The sequence below is a fragment of the Ochotona curzoniae genome, unplaced genomic scaffold (genome assembly GCF_017591425.1).
Source record: "Ochotona curzoniae isolate NIBS_2020 unplaced genomic scaffold, NIBS_Ocur_1.0 contig_1, whole genome shotgun sequence".
NCBI lineage: Eukaryota > Metazoa > Chordata > Mammalia > Lagomorpha > Ochotonidae > Ochotona > Ochotona curzoniae.
Window position 1 is genome coordinate 19,395,883 of NW_024464918.1, and position 19,017 is coordinate 19,414,899.

At 45.2% G+C, this 19,017-nt stretch overlaps 1 protein-coding gene and 1 non-coding gene across 3 annotated transcripts; one reads left to right on the forward strand and one right to left on the reverse strand.

The window, feature by feature from the left end:
* Positions 1 to 4,757: 4,757 nt before the first annotated feature.
* Positions 4,758 to 18,637, reverse strand: GM2A (GM2 ganglioside activator). Of its 2 annotated transcripts, none has more exons than XM_040995611.1 (4): positions 18,271 to 18,637; positions 13,611 to 13,763; positions 5,880 to 6,062; positions 4,758 to 5,495 (listed from the first exon to the last, which is right to left on the reverse strand). In XM_040995611.1, exons 1-4 carry the CDS (start codon positions 18,436 to 18,438, stop codon positions 5,340 to 5,342), a joined length of 660 nt encoding a protein of 219 aa, XP_040851545.1. In that variant the 5' UTR covers positions 18,439 to 18,637; the 3' UTR covers positions 4,758 to 5,339. The 2 variants fall into 2 exon arrangements, with proteins under 2 accessions (XP_040851545.1, XP_040851472.1); XM_040995538.1 differs by having other exon boundaries at positions 13,611 to 13,772; positions 18,271 to 18,628.
* On the forward strand, positions 7,768 to 7,874 carry LOC121154547. Its single transcript, XR_005883549.1, has one exon. It is a non-coding gene; the product is annotated as a U6 spliceosomal RNA (small nuclear RNA).
* Positions 18,638 to 19,017: the final 380 nt, after the last annotated feature.

A 19,017-nucleotide genomic window follows, 5' to 3' on the forward strand; every position in this document is an offset into this window, starting at 1 on the left:
TTCACATGAAGCACAACACCTACCCCCAATGATATTCTAATGAAAGCAATGGCTCTTTCTTCCCCCACATTCATTATGGGTATTACTCACTAAATTTTGCAGTTTCAGGCATGATCACCAACCAGGAAGTTAGCCCTGAGTTGCAAAAGAACCAAGGGGAAAAAGAATGCAAGAGGTTCTGCTTCTTCAGCCTTGAGCTAGCTGAAAATGGCTGGATAAATTCAGAAAGCACAATATACAGAATCAGATAAGGAAGTTAACCATCTCAGGAAATTCTGTGAAGGTGATGCAGAAGCACATGCTAATTGCTGCCAGCAACTTGAGATCACGGGGGGCTCCAAAACTGGCCATTGTAGCAGAGGCCTTTCTGTGGAGCTCAGCTGTCACAGCCTCAGGAAGACCCTCTCCATCTCCCCCCGCAGATCCAGACTCTGCAATAACACACCAAAGCCATACTGTTCACTCTCATAGCTGTGCGTCTTCCTTCCTGTGTGGTAGGAGAGCAGACACGCGTCTTTTGTTCTTAAAATAGAAACACTGCCCATATATTTTGAGACTTGAGACTTACAGAGAGTGGTGCCTTTGTTCCTTTCCAGTTGCCTGAGGTTGAGTGACTGAGGAAAACACAGGTTTCCTTTAGCTCGTAGCTCTGAAGGCAGAAAAGGCCAAGTGCCTGGTGCAAAGTTTGGCTAGGCTTCTCGTCTGAGCCTCTGCTGGAAGGGCAAGTGGGTGCATGCAGGAGAGAACAAGGGGCACCCACATAGCTGGATCCAGTCCTACCAGAGCTGCATGACTCACCTAATCACTCTTCAAAGGTTTCACTGTCTCTCAGCACTGTAACTTTGGGAACCACATTTCGGTATGTATTTGGAGGAGACAGACTGTCTCCAAATTATAGCATGCAGTAAAAATAAGTTTCTATGTAGCTTCACCTGGTTTTCATGAATGTTAACATTTTATATACCACAGTAGAATTATCAAACCCAAGTAATTAATATTGGTGAAATCCTATATCTAATCCTTTTTCTAATCCAGTAGCCACATGAGGATCTCACAGTGCATGTATTCATCCTATTTCTTTATTCCTTCCCAGTCTCTGGCTGTACCTCCACCTTTCTTACTGCTTATGACCTAGATATTTGTGAAGAGTACTGCTCTGTTATTCTATAGTGTCTCTGCATTTGAGTGTGATATTTTCTCATGATTATAATAAGATGATACATCCTTAAAGATTTATTTTATTCATTTGAAAGGCAGAGTGGGGCTCAGTACCATAACCTAGTGGCTAAAGTTCTCGCCTTGCATGCACCGGCATCCCATATGGGTGCCGGTTCCAACCCTGGCTGCTCCACTTCCCATCCAGCTCCCTGCTTGTGACCTGGGAAAGCAGTCAAGGACAGCCCAAAGAAACCTGGAGGAACCTTCTGTCTCCTGGCTTTGGATCGGCTCGCTCTGGCCATTGCAGCTACTTGGGGAGTGAACCAGTGGATAGAAGATCTTCCTCTCTCTCTCTCTCCTTTCTGTAAATCAGACTTTCCAATTAAAATTAAGAAAGAAAGAAAGAAAGAAAGAAAGAAAGAAAGAAAGAAAGAAAGAAAGAAAGAAAGAAAGAAAGAAAGAAAGAAAGAAAGGAAGGAAGGAAGGAAGGAAGGAAGGAAGGAAGGAAGAAAGAAAGAAAGAAAGAAAGAAAGAAAGAAAGAAAGAAAGGAAGGAAGAAAGAAAGAAAGAAAGACTAAGTGACAGAGAAAGGGAGATACAGAGAGATCTTCCATCCACTAGTTCACTTTCCAAATGGCCACACAGCCAGCACTGAACTGAGCTAGGAGTCAGGAACTCCAACCTGGTCTTCCATATGGGTGGCAAGCTGCTCAGGCACTTGGGCCATCATCCACTGCTTTCCATGTGCACTAGTTGGAAGCTGGATTGGAAGCAGGGCAGCCAGTACTCGAATGGGTGTTCTGTTCTGATATGGAAAGACAGCCTCACAGGTAACAACTCACTGCACCATGAAGCCAGCCCTGAAGCAACACATCATATTTAACAAAAATACCATAGTGATGCTATCATATCTCCCTCAGTGCATCCCATTAGGAAGTACACAACATCAGGATGTCTTATTACTCATGATGTTAACAATCAGTTGGCTAAGATGGTATGTACAGGTAATGTCCAGTAACTCTATTCTCCCCCTTAAAATTAGGGACTGCCTTGTGAGATCTTGAAACAGCAAAATCCTGCTTCACATTGTACTTTTTGTATCCATCTATGTTTCTTTGTAACAATTATCCTATAATGTTTACCTAATAGTGATTTTCTTTCTATCATTCTTTCTATGTTTAGTTGAAATTTTACTGTGCACGGAGTTCAATTGTGTGTCTTTATCCAATGGATTTTATTTCGTTACTGTCATTGTTCATTTTGTTGTTCCAACTGCCCAAAATTTGGCCAACAAACTTTCAGCATGCCTTCCATGCTCTCATTACCCACTCCATATTGGTATGATGTTAACTTCTACAATCCACCCGTCTTCTCTAGGTAACAAGAGCTTCTAGCTAATCTTCCCTTATTTGTTTTGAATACATGAGTAGATACATGCGTTTTCCCCCATATAATCATTTACATTGTTTCCAATATTTGCAAGCACAGTGCTACAGTAGATAGTTCTATGCTTGTGCATTTTTGTCTTACTGGAGGTGTGTCTTCAAAAGTAATCGGTACAAGTACAATGGTTGTCAAAGGTTAAGTCACGCCAGGCATAACATACATAAAAAGATGAACTGAATTAGATTCCTCTGAAGCATGTGATATAGAAGCATAACTCCAAGGGATGGGCATTTGGCACATGCAACCCAACTCAGTGTGCCTGGGTTCAAAGTTCCCCTCTGACTTCTGACTCCAGACCCTGGGAGGAAGAGGGGTGGCAGTTCTATTGGGTACTGATGAATTCCCATCTAGCAGGATCTCAGAAGTCTACAATCCCACAGAACAATATTTTGCTATGGCCTTGCCCGACAAGGCCATATTGTACTATTTATTTTTCACCAGTCCGAAAGGTGAAAAATGGTATCCTAATACCATTTCAATTTATATTTCTATAACGTGAGTTTGAACATCTTTTCACATTTAAGGATCACTTTTCTATCTTTATGACATCAAGTGTAGTCTTTTCCTTTTTTTTTCTATTGGGTTCTGGTCCTCGGGCATGGAATTTTTAATGCTTTACATAGTAGAAATATCGATTCTTTTGTTTATGATATATGTAGCAAATATCTTTTTCCCAGTCGTTTTAACTTGGTAGTTTTTTTTTTTTTTGCCAGATTTATCTTTTATTGCTTCTGAACATTTCAGCTGTATCTTAGTGTTTGTATGATTTCATTTTCTTACATTCAGATCTTGGATCCCTATGGAGTTCACAGTGCTTAGAGAGATGGTTCAAGTAATCGGTTTCCTGACACCCACATGGAGGATCTGATTGAGTACCTCGTTTCCGGATTTGGCCCCAGTTATTGCAAGGATTTGGAACAGGAATCAGTAGATGGGAGCGCCAACCTCCCCCGCAAAAAAACTCCAAATCAGCTATTTAAAAAAGTAATAATAACCATGAAGAAAAAGACTAGAAGATCCAACATAGGAGAGAAAGGCTGGGTAATTCTGAGGGGACAACAAAATAGCAGTCCAAGAGTCACTCTGCATGGTGATTAACAGGACAAAGCAAAGGTAATATGCAGCTTGTGGAATGTATCAGCTCCCCTGTACACCTGGACAGGCCCTTTAAACAACTGCTGCAAGCAACCCCAAGACAAAGCAACACTTTTTAGCAAGTACAAAAGGTTTATTTGCTATTTCAGGCTTCAAATTTCCTCCTCCCACCCTCTACAGCAGAATGTGTGGCTGGGTCATTGTTTAGCAAGCCATTGTGGTGCAATGTGGTGATGGCCAACACAGGCACCTGCCATGCATCCGTCCCCTTCACTGCTCTGCAAAGCAGCTGTGGGGCACAGGGGTGGCCCGCTCTGCAAAGCAGCTGTGGGGCACAGGGGTGGCTCACTCTGCAGCTGCTGCCCCTCTCCCCAGCGGACGTTTGAGAGCAAGCACCTCTGCGACCTCTGAAGGTTGCAGCTCTGGGAGGCAGCCCAGACCTCCCCAGCACTGGAAGCGCCTTGTCCTTGGGGCCAGACAGGTTTGGTCCTCTGAGGGGAGAAACAGTGCCAAAAGTTTTGCCTTAACATTAAACAACAAGCCCATACATGGTCTTAGATCAGAGGCTGCAAACTGCCCACCCAAGAGTTTATCCGTTTGGCCCCTATGGCTATAATTTTTTTTTTTTAGAAAAAAATTAGTTCCTAATATTGTAAACTGTAATATAAAATTTCCTATAAAAATCTGGATTCTGGGCCTTTCCGAAAGGTACAAAAAAAATGACTGAGAGGATCTGGCAATACAGATTGGGCACACAATGTTCTTCCATGGCACTAAGTGGAGCTGGAGAGCAAGTGCTCTCCATGAACTGGATGTGCTGCCCGTGGCCCCAGCTGGAGATTGGGCCTCAGCTGCCTTTATCAACACATACATACCACTAGGTTGTAAACAGTGTAACAACAATGTGTCCTATCCAATGTTGTTATCTTTGTTTCAAAAAGGAGAAACAGAGCTCATGAATCAGTGGTCCTTGCCATTCATCTCTGTCCCTTACTTGTGTTTGTAATGACCTCAAACATCAAACATTGCCAGCCTTTATCTCCCCTAAGGGTCTCCCCACCACACATGCCCTGCCTCTCCAGCAGACACCACACCCAGTGTTAACTGGACAAAATCGGAAAGATATTAATCACAGAAAGTAAGTGAGCAATAAACTAAGATGAATTACTTTAGTATCTCGATTGTAAGACTGGTTTAGAGTAGAATGCAAAATGCTAATATGTGCTCTCTGCTGTAAAGTTAGTGACTCAAAAAAAAAAAAAGTCATGAAGTTATTTCAGGAGGCCAACGCTGGGTCAGTGTGAACTTGTGTTTCCTTAGACACTTGAGTTCCCAGCTCGTGACTGCTTTGGAAATGGAAGAGGCTTTTAGAAAGCCACAGGGGCAGAACCCTGAAGCAACCAGCCCCATAGATGTTCTGGGTGACCAAGAATGAATGACCCATCGTGTCCTCCTCTGGTCAGGGTGGCCTGTGCCACTTTTAAGTAGCATAACATGATTTTCAATGAGGGGAGTGCAATCACTGCAGAAAAGGGCTTCAAAACAGGGCAGAGAGTTGGAAAACAGGCTTGGCAAACACGAGACTGAGGAAGAGAGACCCCCCTTCCTCAGCCTTTTCCGTGCATTGTGGCTGTGCTACACTATTTGCCCTTGATGGAGGCGGAGACCTTGACGCAGGCCAGATGCTCCCCACCGCTGCTCAGGATGCCTTGGATGCGGTAGTTGCCACTGCTGAGCCAGCTGGGCAGCTCCAGGTCAGGCACAGTGAACTCACTCACTGGCAGGGAGTAGGTGCCCTGTGGGAAAGCCATAGGGTCGTGGGTCAGCAGGAGCCAAGTGAGGGGACCCTCTTTCCAGGAACCATCTCTAGAGGGAACCCTGAGCCACCCATCCCATTCCAAGGTCTACACGTGCTTAACAGCCGACTGCCAGAGCACCGCAGAGCAAGGATGATTATGGTTTAGAGATGCCAGAGGATACCTCTAAATTCAAGTCCCCTATTTCAAAATGGAAAAGCTGAGAGCTCCAAAAGAGAAGCAATTCCACAGAGCTTATACAGCTTTTGAGATGCACAGACGCCCAGATCTCGGGAGATGGGTATGCAGAGACGCTTCTCTACAACCCGCTTCTTTCTTCCCAGGGCCCCAGGGAAATGCTCCTCCCCCTGCCGGAGTACTCACTTCTTTGAAGGGGCAGTGGCAAGGAAGCCCATAGGTGTGCAGGGGCTCTGGGCATAACTGCCCAGGGGGAATGAGCGTATCCAGCATATTGCAGATGTCATCATAGGTACAGCTGCCCACCTGCTCCACACAGGGGACCTTGATCCAGAAGCCTGCCACTTCCTTCTCCACAGTCAATGTCACCTGATGAGAAAGAGTTTGGAAAAAATTTACACATGGTTGTTGCTTTATGGTTGTGTAGATTTTTTCTAAATTTATTTTAAAAATAAAAGCCCAGAGTGACAAACAAAAAGGAAGAATCTTCCATCGGCTGGTTCACCCTTCTAATTCCCACAATAACCAGGTCTGGGCTAGGCTGAAATCAGCAACCTGGAACTTCATCCAGTCTCCTGTGTGAGGACAGACTCAAGTAAAGTACTTGAGCCATTACTCATTTGCCCCATCACCTGACCAGGGGTATTAGCAGAAAGCTGGATGGGAAGCTGAGTAGCTGGGATTCATATGGGATACACGCATTCATCCCAAGCAGCAACTTCACCTGCTGTGCCACATTGATTGCCTTAAGGGCAAACTCCAGGGCAAAACATAGGAGATCCTCTGCAGCTATAAAAGATCCGTAACCACGTAAGATAATTTATTTGCATCTGCTTGAAGGACAGAGCAACATGGAGAAAGACAGATAGCTTCCATCCACTGGTTCACTCCCTAAAGGCTCATAAGGTTGGGCCAGGTCAAAGCCAGGAATTCATTCAGGTATCCCAGGAGGGTGGCGGGGGCCCAAGCACTTGAGCCATCACTAGCTATAATCACAAGCCAACTTGGCAGGAAGTTGGAATGGATGCGGAGCAGCCAGAATTCCACTGCATGAACTCTGACACAGGTTGCAAGCACCCTGACCGACAGCTCAAACCTCTGCACAAGTCCCACCCCTGGGATTTTCAGGTTTACCCATAAGTACATGCAACTAATTTGATTTTTAAAATTGCATCTACTGATAATATACATTTTGTAGTAAAACTATAGTATAAAAGGGGCATTGGACAGTTTAAACAGAGTGTCTTTCAGACAAAAATCATGCTATAGCATATAAAACTTAACTAGAAAATTCATTTTTCACAAAAGCACATCACATTTTTTAAGGTGCAGATAAAGGGTTAAATGCACACTTGGACTTGACATTGAGTACTAAGCATTTCTCCCTTGATCCACTGCTCTTGTTAATAGCTGCATTTCAAATGCTTGACTAAGACTATCAATGAATTAATATTTTCTTATATAAACCATTTTTATAATATAAATATATTTAATTATCATATAAACAATCTTTTACAATAAATTAACAAGTTCTGATGTTAAAACTGCCTAAACCTTTACTGAAAATATTGAACTTCTGTATCATTATACTATAAATGAAATTTAACCTTCTATGTCTAACTTTATTTTTCCATTCAAGAGTCAGATTTGTGAGAGAACCACAGAATGTTAATATCAGAAAGAGGGCTGGCCTTGTGGCGCCATGGATTAAGTCACCAGTTCCAACACTGGCATTATGTATCTTAGTGTGGATTCAAGTACCAGTTTGAGTCCCAGTTGCTTTGTCTCCAATCCAGCTTTCTGTTAATGTACCTGTTAAGGCAACAGGACAGCCCAAGTGTTTAGGTCCTTGCCACCTGTGTTGGAGACTTGCATGGAGTTCTCAGCTCCTGGCTTTGGCCTGCGGCTATGGTACCATTTGGAGAATCAACCAGTGGATGGAAAAATCTTGTTGCTCTCTTTCTCTCTCTCTCTCTCTCTCTGTGTGTGTCTCCTCCTAGCAACCCCTACCCCCTGGCACTCTACCTGTAAAATAAACAAATTTTAAATTAAAAAAAAAATACCTAGTGGCAGAGGGCTTACTTCAGCAGCACATACGCTAAAATTGGAATGGGACAAAGAAGGTTAGGTTGGCACCTGTACAAGGATGACACACAACCTCGTGAAGTGTTCCATGTTTTTGGAGGTCATTACATTAAGTGATGTAAGCCAAGCATACAAAGACAAATGTCTCACTCATACGGATTCTGAAAAATAAGTGATCTCATAGAAGTTAAAAACATAATACTGGTTACCAGAAGCTGGAGAAGGAAGTGGGGAGGGAGAAGTAGGGAAAAACTGGTTGATGGAAGCTGGGTTATAGCTAATTCTACCGCACATCAAGATAACTATAACTACTATTAATATGTTGTATATGTTTTTTTAAAACCTAGGAAATAGGATTTTAGATGTTTTCACTATAAAGTAATGTTAGACACTAAAAAGATAAATATAGTTACCTTGATTGGATATTATATAATGTATACATGAAATAAAACAGCATATAGATACATGAAATAAAACAGCATATAGTACCCACCATGTACAGTTTTTATATGCTTGCTAAAAATTGAATAAAAACATGTTAAAATAGTAGTATGTAAATTGAAGAACTCTAGTGAATTCAACAAAAAAGCTTAAACATGAGGTTTATAAAGATGCTCTGATCCAGAACCTGAAATATTCTGATACATGAATGACACTACAAGGGCAAACAGCCCAGTGTTATCCTTTTCTGTGCCTGTGACAAACATTAATAACTGAATATAAATCCCACCCCCCCCCCAACAGAACCACATGCACACACTGAGCGCTTTCTGTGTGCTGAGCTCTGTGCAAAATACCTTCCCTGTTTACCGAGAATCTCAGTTATCGCTCCCAAAGTTACTCAGGTATTGCTCAAGAAAAACATACGAGGTAAAGGATAGGCTGAAGCCAGGCCTACAGGTGTTACAGGGACACGGATTCAAATCAGCAAGCTCCTAAACAATCAAGGTAAAACTAGTGCCAGAATAGATACAAACCAGGAATTGATTATAGGGCATAGAAGCACATGAGAAAGTGGTGATAATACAAACTAGAGAGTAAAGGGCTGCAATAAAGTGCTTTGCAATAGATACGTAACTGTCCCTTGGTACCCAGGTTCAAGGAGTCCTGAATACCGAGATGCTCCGATATCCAGGTCTTTTACTCTGTAAATGATGCAGAAGTAGTTCTTACACTGCATTGTGTCAGAAATATAAAGAGCCTATGTATATTCAGTACAGGTACTTTTATGGAATGTTTTCAATCTGCACTTGACTGACAGTGTGGGAGTGAAACTGCAAAGAGCTGAGTGAATAAAAAGCCTTTATTGCTCGCAAAGCAAACATGTAAAGGCACAGATTGAGTAGCTACCAACTGGTCACTCCCAAAGTAGCTTCAAAAGGCAAATAAACTTTAACAATTCAGCTCACTAGAGGTAACATACAAAACTGGCAGAGGGGCCTGGCACCATAGCCTAGCACCATAGCCTAGCAGCTAAACTTCTCACTTTGCACGCACGGGGATCCCATGTGCATGCTGATTCATGTCCAGGCTGCTCCACTTCCCTTCCGGTCCCCTGCTTGTGGCCTGGGAAGTAGCCAAGAATGGTCCAAAGCCTTGGGACCCTGCACTCCCACGAGAGACCCAGAGGAGTCTCCTGGCTCCTGGCTTTGGATCAGCCGAGTTCTGGATGTTGTGGCCGCTTGGGGAGTGAGCCAGCAGATGGAGGATTTTTCTATCTCTCCTTATATCTGTAAATCTGTCTTTCCAACAAAAAAATAAATAAATCTTCAAAAAGAAAAAACCAGCAAAGACTCTCAGAAAATACTCTGGGTCAACACATGTACAAAATAAAGGCCTGTTTCCTTATTGGCTAGGGGACAAGTGGCTTTCAATGTCTGGAGGTATTTTGGCAACATCTATCAAAGACTTAAAATTTTTACTTCTGGGCTTTGCATGGTAGCCTAGTGACTAAAGTCCTAGCCTTGCATGCACTGGGATCCCATCTGGATGCCGGCTCACGTCTGCAGGCCCTGCTTCCCACAGAAGATCTTCGTCTCTGTCTCTTCTTCTCTCTGTATATCTGCCTCTCCAATAAAAAATAAATATTAAAAGTTTACTTCTAGGCCATCAGAAAAGCATAAAAGGATGCATTATAAGGGTAAGTATAATTTCTGCAAAAGTGCTTATAAAAGCAAAAGATAAACAAAGAAAACACAGTACAACAAAGAAACACAGTACAAATCCAATAACAGCCACCACAGTGCACTGAGAGACACATACACAGTGCTGGGGCAAGTGAGAGCAGGGCAGGCACAGGAAACTCCACATCTGCCCAAGAAACACGGCCAAGCACAGGCAAAGGAGGTCCTACGTCACCAAGAGGTCGATGCCAGCAGACACATTTTTGTTGTGCAAACTTTGCCAGATGGAGCACAAGCCACCACAGTCAGAAGACTGCCAACTTCTCAGTTTTCCAAGACATGCTCAGAGAGCAGGGAGACCCTGGCCACTACAGAGATAGGACGACAGAGACCTGACAAAGGGAGACAAGGCTCCTTGTAAAAGAGGCAGAAGAACCTAGATCCCTTCCAAAGGGGAAATGAAAGAGAACCTTTTTTCTGCTTCTACTCTGAATATTGCCTCCAAATTAAGAGAAAAACAGCCCTGTCCCAATCCCTTCCTCACTCCAGTCCACACACTGGTGACACTGCAGAGAAACTAGACATGAGGCAGAATACTAATACTGCTGCCTGCGACCAGCAGCCTCGGGTAGAACAGGCTACTTGGCTGAAGGAAAATACAGAGACCGCTGCCCAGAGAGCTAAAGGCAAGCCTGATACAGCAAGCAAGGGGGTCCCCAAGGCCAAAAGCCAGAGCAAGAAACAGAAGGAAGATGAGCAGGATGAAGAGGATGAACCAGACCAGGATGAAGATGAAGATGATGAAAAATAAGATGGTTCTAGCACACACACTCTTTTCAAAGAACAAAAGGGAAATATACAGCTGTGTCAAATTTGCTTTTAAACTCTACAATATTCTTCTTGTTTTGTTGTTGTCATTTTGCTTTTTGTTTTGTTTTGTTTCAGTGTAGGTAACACATTCCTGAATGTGTCTGGACAGCCTTGTCCTGGTGGTATTTTCAATACTCACGATCTCTGCCTGCAACAGCACAAGGACTGTAATCTACATCAAAATTTAAAGCAGGTTCTTATTGGTACATACACAAATCAGTTTTACATGTGGATGAGAGTGGTCTCTGATGCAGCTTATACAAAATAATGGGTATTTTATTAATTGAATGCCACTCTAACTTCAGGGGGAAAAAGTTGCAACTATTTTGTTGACATTCTGAATTCTGAATGCTTCCAGGTAAATACAAATTTTTTTTTAAATTACTGGGCCCAGCACATTAGCTTAGCATCTAAAGTAACTTGCCTTGAATGCATCAGGACCCCATAAAGGCGCCAATTCTAATCCCAGCAGCCCTGCTTCCCATTCAGCTCCCTGCTTGTGACCTGGGAAAGTAATCAACGATGGCCCAAAGCCTTGGGACTCTGCACCCACATGGGAGACCCGGAAGAGGCTCCTGGCCCCTGGCTTCGGATTGGCTCAGGTCTGGCTGTTGCCACTGCTTAAGGAGTAAATCAACAAATGTAAGATCTTCCTCTCTGTCTCTCCTCTTCTCTGTATATATGACTTTGCAATAAAAATAAAACAAATCTTTTTTTGTTTGTTTCCAATTTTCCCTCTCTCTCTCTCTTTTTTATTAATTATATTGCATTATGTGACACAGTTTTATAGGCACTGGGATTCCCCCCACCCCTCCCCCAACCCCCATGGTGAATTCCTCCACCTTGTTGCATTACCACAGTTCAAACTCAGTTGAGATTCTTTCATTGCAAGCATCTACCAAGCATAAAGTCCAGCATCTTATTGTCCAGATAAGTTCAACGGCTTCTTGGGGAGACCATCTCTGGTCTGAAGGTAGAGCCAGCAGAGTATCATCCCAATCAATTAAAAGCCCGACATTACATCAGTAACAATTTATAACGTTATAGAATTTGTTGACATAGTATTGAGTAACCAATATGTTAAAAGAGAAAAAAAAAAAAGAATGCAAGTTCTGAACCACATCCACATTGACATTTCACTTATTAATTTATATACAACCAGGATCTATACACCTTAAAATGGCTATAGATTACTATTTAGCTGTCTTGTGTCTATTTTCATTTAGTATTTAGCAGTTCATAGCGTTGAAGCATGATTTTGCTGAACCTGACTGTTTTCGGGTAGTCTAACTCTATAACTCTAACAAGACATATGTCAACAGTTTAGGTGAACAGTTTTAGGAGGGGTGTGCAGAGAAATCTTCAATACCCTAGTGAGGAGTAATTAATCTTTGTGTCCCACCCAGTGAGTTATAAGTGCATCCCCGCTGACCGTTTCCTGTCTGATTCCAAGCCTTCCTTGTTGTTCTCTATCTGTTCTAGATTTTTTGTTTGTTTGTTTGTTTTGAGGGAAAACAAATCTTTTTTTAAAAATTGCTATGTTAGGGCTGGCATGGTGATACAGCTAGTTAAACTGCCACTTGGATCAAATCCTGGCTAATCTGCTTCCAATCCAGTTTCTTGCTAGTGTATCCTGGGAGACTGCAGTGATGGCTCCTACCCACATGGGAAACCCAGATAGAGCTCCTGGCTCCTGACATCAGCATGGCCCAGCCCTGGCTACTGAGGGCATCTGAACAAGCAATGGAGGATGTCTTACTGTCTCCATCTCTCTGTCACTTAGCCTTTCAAATAGACGAAAATAAATAAACATTTACTTTTTAATGACTAGGTAAATTAAGGACAAATGCCATGTAAGGAACATGAAACATATGACTGAAAAAAGTCTAATAATAGTGGGCCAGGCACAATAGCGTAGCTGTTAAAGTCCTCGCCTCGAACGCGCTGGGATCCCATATGGGCACCAGTTCTAATCCCGGCCGACCTGCTTCCTATCCAGCTCCCTGCCTGTGGCCTGGGAAAGCAGTTGAGGACAGCCCAAAGCTTTGGGGCCATGCACCCACATGAGAGACCTGGAAGAGGCTCCTGGCTCCGGATTGGATCAGCTCCAGCCGTTGTGGCCCCTTGGGGAGTGAATCATTGGACAGAAGATATTTCTCTCTGTCTCTCCTCCTCTCTGTATATCTGACTTTCCAAATAAAAGTAAATAAATCTTTAAAAAAAATCTAATAATATGTGTCGGAAGATAATTACACTAGCATAAATATTTGTATATATGTTCACAAATGTATAAAAATATCTGATAGAATATATAAGTGGCTACCAATGACTATTTCTTGGAGACTGAGAGTATATGAGGACATTTACAAAGAGCACTGCTGATTTCACATGTAGGCATTAAAAATAAACATACATGTTAGCATGTGGTTACATGGAGAAAATTGCAAAGAACTCCCTAAAGGATGTTAAAAGTTCTGATCTGCCCTTTATCAGGTTGCAAGATTTCAAGGGGTTTACTTCTTTTGTTTTTTGGGGGGGGGCAGGGATTTACTTCTTCTCTTCCTCTTTTAGCCAGTTGTGTTATTTACAGCTAAATACTGCTGGTGAATTGTTGTGTCTATTCTATAATTAACAATCGCAAGCCCCACTACCTGATGAGAGCTCAGTCACAGATGTCAGCCCTCCTCAGGAAGTTAGGGGCTGATAAGAGAGATTCTTTTCAGGCCTACAATCCTAAGCAAAGCACTGGACTGGGACTCCAGGATTTTAAACTTCTTCACAGTTCCCTAAAGCTGTGCCCCCCAGGACATTGCTGGCCATCCCATCCCACCATGCTCACCTTCTGAGGAGACTTAAGCGGTACGCTGGTCCTGCCTTCAATGCTGATGGTCACATTCCCAGGAATGACAATGGGGTCAGGCTCCAGCGTCAGGCTTTTGATCACCACGGGGTCCTTGCCTTCATCACAGTTATCCCAGGAAAAGCGGCTGGGCTGCGTCGTCTAAGAGCAGTCAACAACAAGGAAGGAGGAGAAAAGGTTAGGTGGACAAAAGGAACGACCCCAGAGAAGAATCAATGGAAAGACTCAAAGCAATGCAACCTGACCAGGGCGCCTCCTCTGTCCGAGCCTGCTGGGTAAAACTTGGGGTAGCATCATTTGATAGGTAGGACTAGAGTTCAAAGGCTCAAAGGCATGACAGAGCAAACCTTGAATCTCAAAACAGGAAGCTAACCCTATCTGCCCTTGGCTGCCTCCCTGCTCCGGCCTCAGAAACCCAAAAGAGAGCAAGGTCCCAGTGGAGTCAGTACTGCAGCCATTGCCTGGAGAACTTCCCCCAGGCCTCCAGACTCCATCCCTGGCCTGTCCAGCTGCATATAACCACTCTTTCTCCACTACCCAGCAGCCTGCCTACCTGTCTTAGGATACTCAACACCTCCTACACCGTGCAGGCTCTCTCCCACCTACTCATATCTTGTCTACCAAGGGACCACCAGCTCTGCCACCACCTACCCATGACCTGTGTTAGGAAAAAAAAAAAACAAAACTGTTAGTCCCAGTGTACCAAGTTGACATCTGGCTTCAAGATACCTATAAGCAACTAAATCAAGCAGCAATACCTGACCCCAGCTGGGCTAATGGATTCTCTCTGCCCCATTCTGGTAATAAGACAACAGCATGTACCCTTGGCTCATAACACAATGCACAAGGTGCTGAGTCGGCTTACTAAATGGCAGGTGTGAGACATCACAGCCTCCACTTCCTGCCATTAACTCCATGAGATTGCTTACGTACCTGTAGTGGACTCCCCCTTTACTTGAGCTTCTAGGAATGGGTTTCCACTCTGGGGAATGAAAAGTCATGATGCCATGACTAAGAAAGGCAGGACAGCAAGACAGGGAAGGATGCAGTAAATGCTTTCTTTCACATTCATTTCTCAAATATCTACAGGGCAACAAGCTCTGGGCTAGGCACCATGTCCATGTTGGCAAACAATTAGACACAAGCCCTGCCCTGCCTTAGGGAGCTTACAGTTTAATGTAAATGAATCTCACCCACTACAATTTGCCCAGTGCCATACAGGACATGGACAGATGTTAAGGGTAACACAGGACTCATTTGCAAAGAGTAGTCGGAGAAGTGAGACCACTTTAGGATGAGGAAGGAGCCATGTGAGCAGAAGGAATATTCCAGGAAGAGAGAACTAGGCCAAAGGTTTGAGTTGGGAGGAAGCAAAGCTGCTCCAGGCACTTAGAGGCCACTGGCGGAGAAGAGCCCAGCTGAGGTGGCAGAGTCGCCAGTGCCAGAACCTGACAGGTTTGATTGAATTGCTGAGGTCCTGGGGACATGTAACAGGATGGTGTCCCCCACGGCAGTACCTGGCCGTCTGCCTCTGAGATGAGACCCAGCTGTACAGTTCAGCAGAGGCTCATGGAGAAAGGTATGATGGGTTAGCTATGCCCACCAAGGGCCAGACCAGGCACCAGGAATTTGCCATGCCCATCCTAGGCCAACCTGTGGAAAGAGATACAGCTCTAGAGGCGGACATCTGAGTACAGATCACAGAAGTGAGTTAAAATGACAGTTTAGCTGTTCTTATTAGCTGAGACCAGGGGCAAGTTAACCACTTGTGGTTCAATGTTCTCTTTTACTAAGCACCAATAATAATTATAGCTTCTCATAAGGCTAACGGGAACAGTAAAAAGCCTATATACGGAAGGTATAAACCATACTCCTTGAGAGTGCCAAGTTTATAAAAACACAAGGCAAGACTGACAAACTCATGGGCCACTGGCATTGGAGTTGTGACAGCAATGACAAGGGTGTTTCCTAGACTAGACCCTGGACAATAGCAAAAGGACAATAACAGAAAACTGGTGGTGGGATGGGAGTTGTAGCACAATAGGTGACACCACCAACTGGATACCTGCATTGTATGTCAGAGTGCTTGGCTCAAGTCCTGGCCTCTCTACTTCAGATCCAGTTTCCTGCTAATGTGCACAGTGGAAGGCAGCAAGTGAATGGTTGGTCCCCTGCCACTCACATGGGGTACACAGATGGTACCCCTGGCTCCAGCCTAGCTCAGCCTGGCAATGAGCAAATGGATGCAAGAGTCTTTCTCTCTCTTTCTTCCTTTTTCTTTCTCTCTTCCTTTATTTTTATTGCTCTGCAATAGAAAGAATATTTCAAATAAATAAACCCTTTTCTAAATTAAAAAATGGGGCTCACACCATGGGGTAGTAAGCTAATCCCTGGCCCTTGATACCAGCATCCCATATGGGTGCCAGTTCATATCCTATATACTCTACTTCTAATCCAGCTCCTTTCTTATGGCCTGGAAAAGGAGTAGAGGATAGTCCAAGTCATTAGGCCCAGAATCCATGTGAGAGACCCGAGACGCAGCTCCTGGCTTCAGATTGTCTCAGCTCTGACCATTGTAGCCATTTGAGGAGTGAACTGGTAGATGGAAGATCTCTATTTCTGTGTCTCTCCTTCCCTCTCTGTACTTTTTTCAAATAAAAAAATTAAAAATGAATTTTAATTTTATTTTTTTAAATGAAAACAACAACTGGTGAAACCCAACTAAAATCTAGAGTTAATAGTTACACACTCATAATGAAGTCTTAGTTCTGCCAAATGTACAATGATTAGGAGGCCAAGTGACTCCATACTGTCTTTGCATCTTTTCTGTAAATCTTAAATTATTCCCAAATTAAAAGTTTATTAGGGGGCCCGGCGCGGTGGCGCAGGTGGTTAAAGGTCCTCGCCTTGCACGCCCGGGATCCCATATGGGCGCCGGTTCTAATCCCGGCAGCCCCGCTTCCCTTCCAGCTCCCTGCCTGTGGCCTGGGAAAGCAGTCGAGGACGGCCCAAAGCTTTGGGAACCTGCACCCGCGTGGGAGACCCGGAGGAGGCTCCTGGCTTCGGATCGGCATAGTATCGGCCCGTTGCGCTCACTTGGGGAGTGAATCATCGGACGGAGGACCTTCCTCTCTGTCTCTCCTCTCTGTATATCCGCCTTTCCAATGAAAAAATAATAAAAATAAATCTTTAAAAAAAAAAAAAAAAGTTTATTAGGAAAAAAAGGGGGACACAGCTCAATGAACAGCACATAACACCTGTATAATAAGGCACATATCACAGTCTGTTAGGCACGTACTACACGCCAAGCCTACAGCTAAACATCCCCCCCATTAACTAACAACAGCACGGGCCAGAGGCGTGAGAAGAGTTCAAGCAAGAGAGGAACTGGAATTCAAGCACTAAGCTAACACTTCCCTCCCTTCAAAGGCCCTGGTTTCAGGATTAGGACTCGAAATCACATGAGCCCAGAGAAGGCTACAGATGATTGCAGATAAGAACTCAAAGTTCTGCTTCCTACATGAGTCTGGCTAGGTTCTGGGGGTCAGGAAGGTGAGAGGGTCTCCAGAGCGCTTCAGAACCTGTCTGAAACTACCAACACAAGTCCCTCCAGTGTGGCATGGCATCCACAGCCAGGGCACTGAGCAGCAAGCTCAGAGCCTCTACGCAAATCCCACTTCTCAGTGGAATGCCCTGCAGCCAAGAGAAGCAAGCTCAACCTATATTCAGGCCCTTGCCCCGTCATTCAATAGGTGAAATGCACCGGTCCCCTGTGCCCAGGGCATGGTAAAGCTAAGCCCACTGGCTTGTATCACTGTATTTGCAAGTCCAGAGCTTGTTGCTTGGTGACAGCATCTCCCTTCACTCCCACCATCCAACAGGCAGGTGGGCAAGTGAGGAGATCAAGGTCCATAGGTTTCACGGAGTGGGACACAGCCAGGCCTCTCCATATGATTTCCAGCTCTTGCACCGCTAGAAGAGCTCCAGAGCCCACCTGTGTCTACCTTCAGAGAAGGGTCCTGCCCACAGCCGTGCAGCAAAGACGTAATGGAAGCAAGCTTCCAGGTTGAGAAATAATAGCACTTCTGTTTCCTAGGGATCTGCCGCAATAGGTGCTGTGGAACAAACAGGGAAGAGGAGGCAGCAGAGGGCAGGGAGCACTGGGGTCTCAGGGCTGGACCTTTGTCACCAGATGGACAAGTGTAGACCCTCTGGCCTGCCTGGCACCCAAACCCTCGCAACCCCCAGGAGGCCTGGGGGCATCGGGGCAGAGGAAGGGATGGGGTGGTAGGCCTTATCCTGGAGAAACACGAAGTCTGGGCGTGGGAGGAGAGTAGGGAGACAGAAGGATCTCTGGACCTAGGAACAGCCTTAGTTATACACTCCGAAAACGGCAGATGTGAGATTTCCCCCTCCAGAAGAGTCAAGAGCAGAACCGAGCCTTGCAGCCCACCTTCACGGTACAGTTCAGGGTCCCAGGATTAGTGGCTTCGGCGGTGTGAGGGCAGAGTAGGGGGGGCTACAGTGCAGAGAAGCAACTCTGGAAAGAGCGCGGTCACCCCACACCCTTACTCCCAGCCGCACACAGCCCGCTGGGCCGAGAGACTCTCCACAAGTTCCTGAGGAAGGAAGCACTCACTTGGTTCTGGTGATGGAGCACGGAGACCGCGGGGTCGGTGAGAAGCAAGCCCAGGGCGATCAGGAGCGCAGCCTGCATCAGAGAGTGCATCGCGAAGGATGGTTCCGCGCAGCGCCAAATGCCCGGTCTTTGGTGCGGAGCCTTTAAACGCCTGCCTGCACTGGACATTGCTATGCAAAACAGGGCCCAGCCACTTGCAGGGTCGGCCCGCCCCACCCGGGTAGAGATTGCGGAGCTGGAAGTAAGACAGACGCCTCCCGGCTCCGCCCCACAGCTCGAGTCTTGTCCAGCCCTCCCCTCCCTCCCAGGCTGCGGGCCCAAGTCCTTTCGCAGGATCCAAGAGAAAAGGGCGGGGCTGAGCGGAGAGGGGCGGGACTGAACCAGGAGAGAGGCGGGGTCAGTGAGGCCGGAGGCGAAGCGACACGCCAGGAAGGGGCGGGGCTGAGCGAAGAAAGGGCGGAGCTGACTGACAAGTAGGGCGGGGCTGAGGGCCAGGAAGGGGCGTGACTGCACGCCTGGGAGGGGCGGGGCTGAGCGCTAGAGAAGAGCGGGACGTAGTTTCTGAGCTTGCTCTGCAATTGTGACCTCGTTCAGGACTTCTAGGAACCCACGAATTCAGTGTTTATTGTAACCAGGTCTTTCTTGACAAAGTTGTCACGTTTCCTGCTGACCTTGGCTTCCCCTTAACCCTGTGACTAACCACCGGTTTTTTTAAATAGTATTCTAGTCATTCCAACAGCTAACTGT

Coding starts and splice junctions, on each gene's coding strand:
- GM2A (XM_040995538.1), bottom strand. CDS start 18,438: ATGTCCAGTGCAGGCAGGCGTTTAAAGGCTCCGCACCAAAGACCGGGC. Junction 6,063..13,610: donor CGCTTAAGTCTCCTCAGAAG/GTGAGCATGGTG, acceptor CTTTCTCATCAG/GTGACATTGACTGTGGAGAA. Junction 5,496..5,879: donor GCCACTGCCCCTTCAAAGAA/GTGAGTACTCCG, acceptor GCTTTCCCACAG/GGCACCTACTCCCTGCCAGT.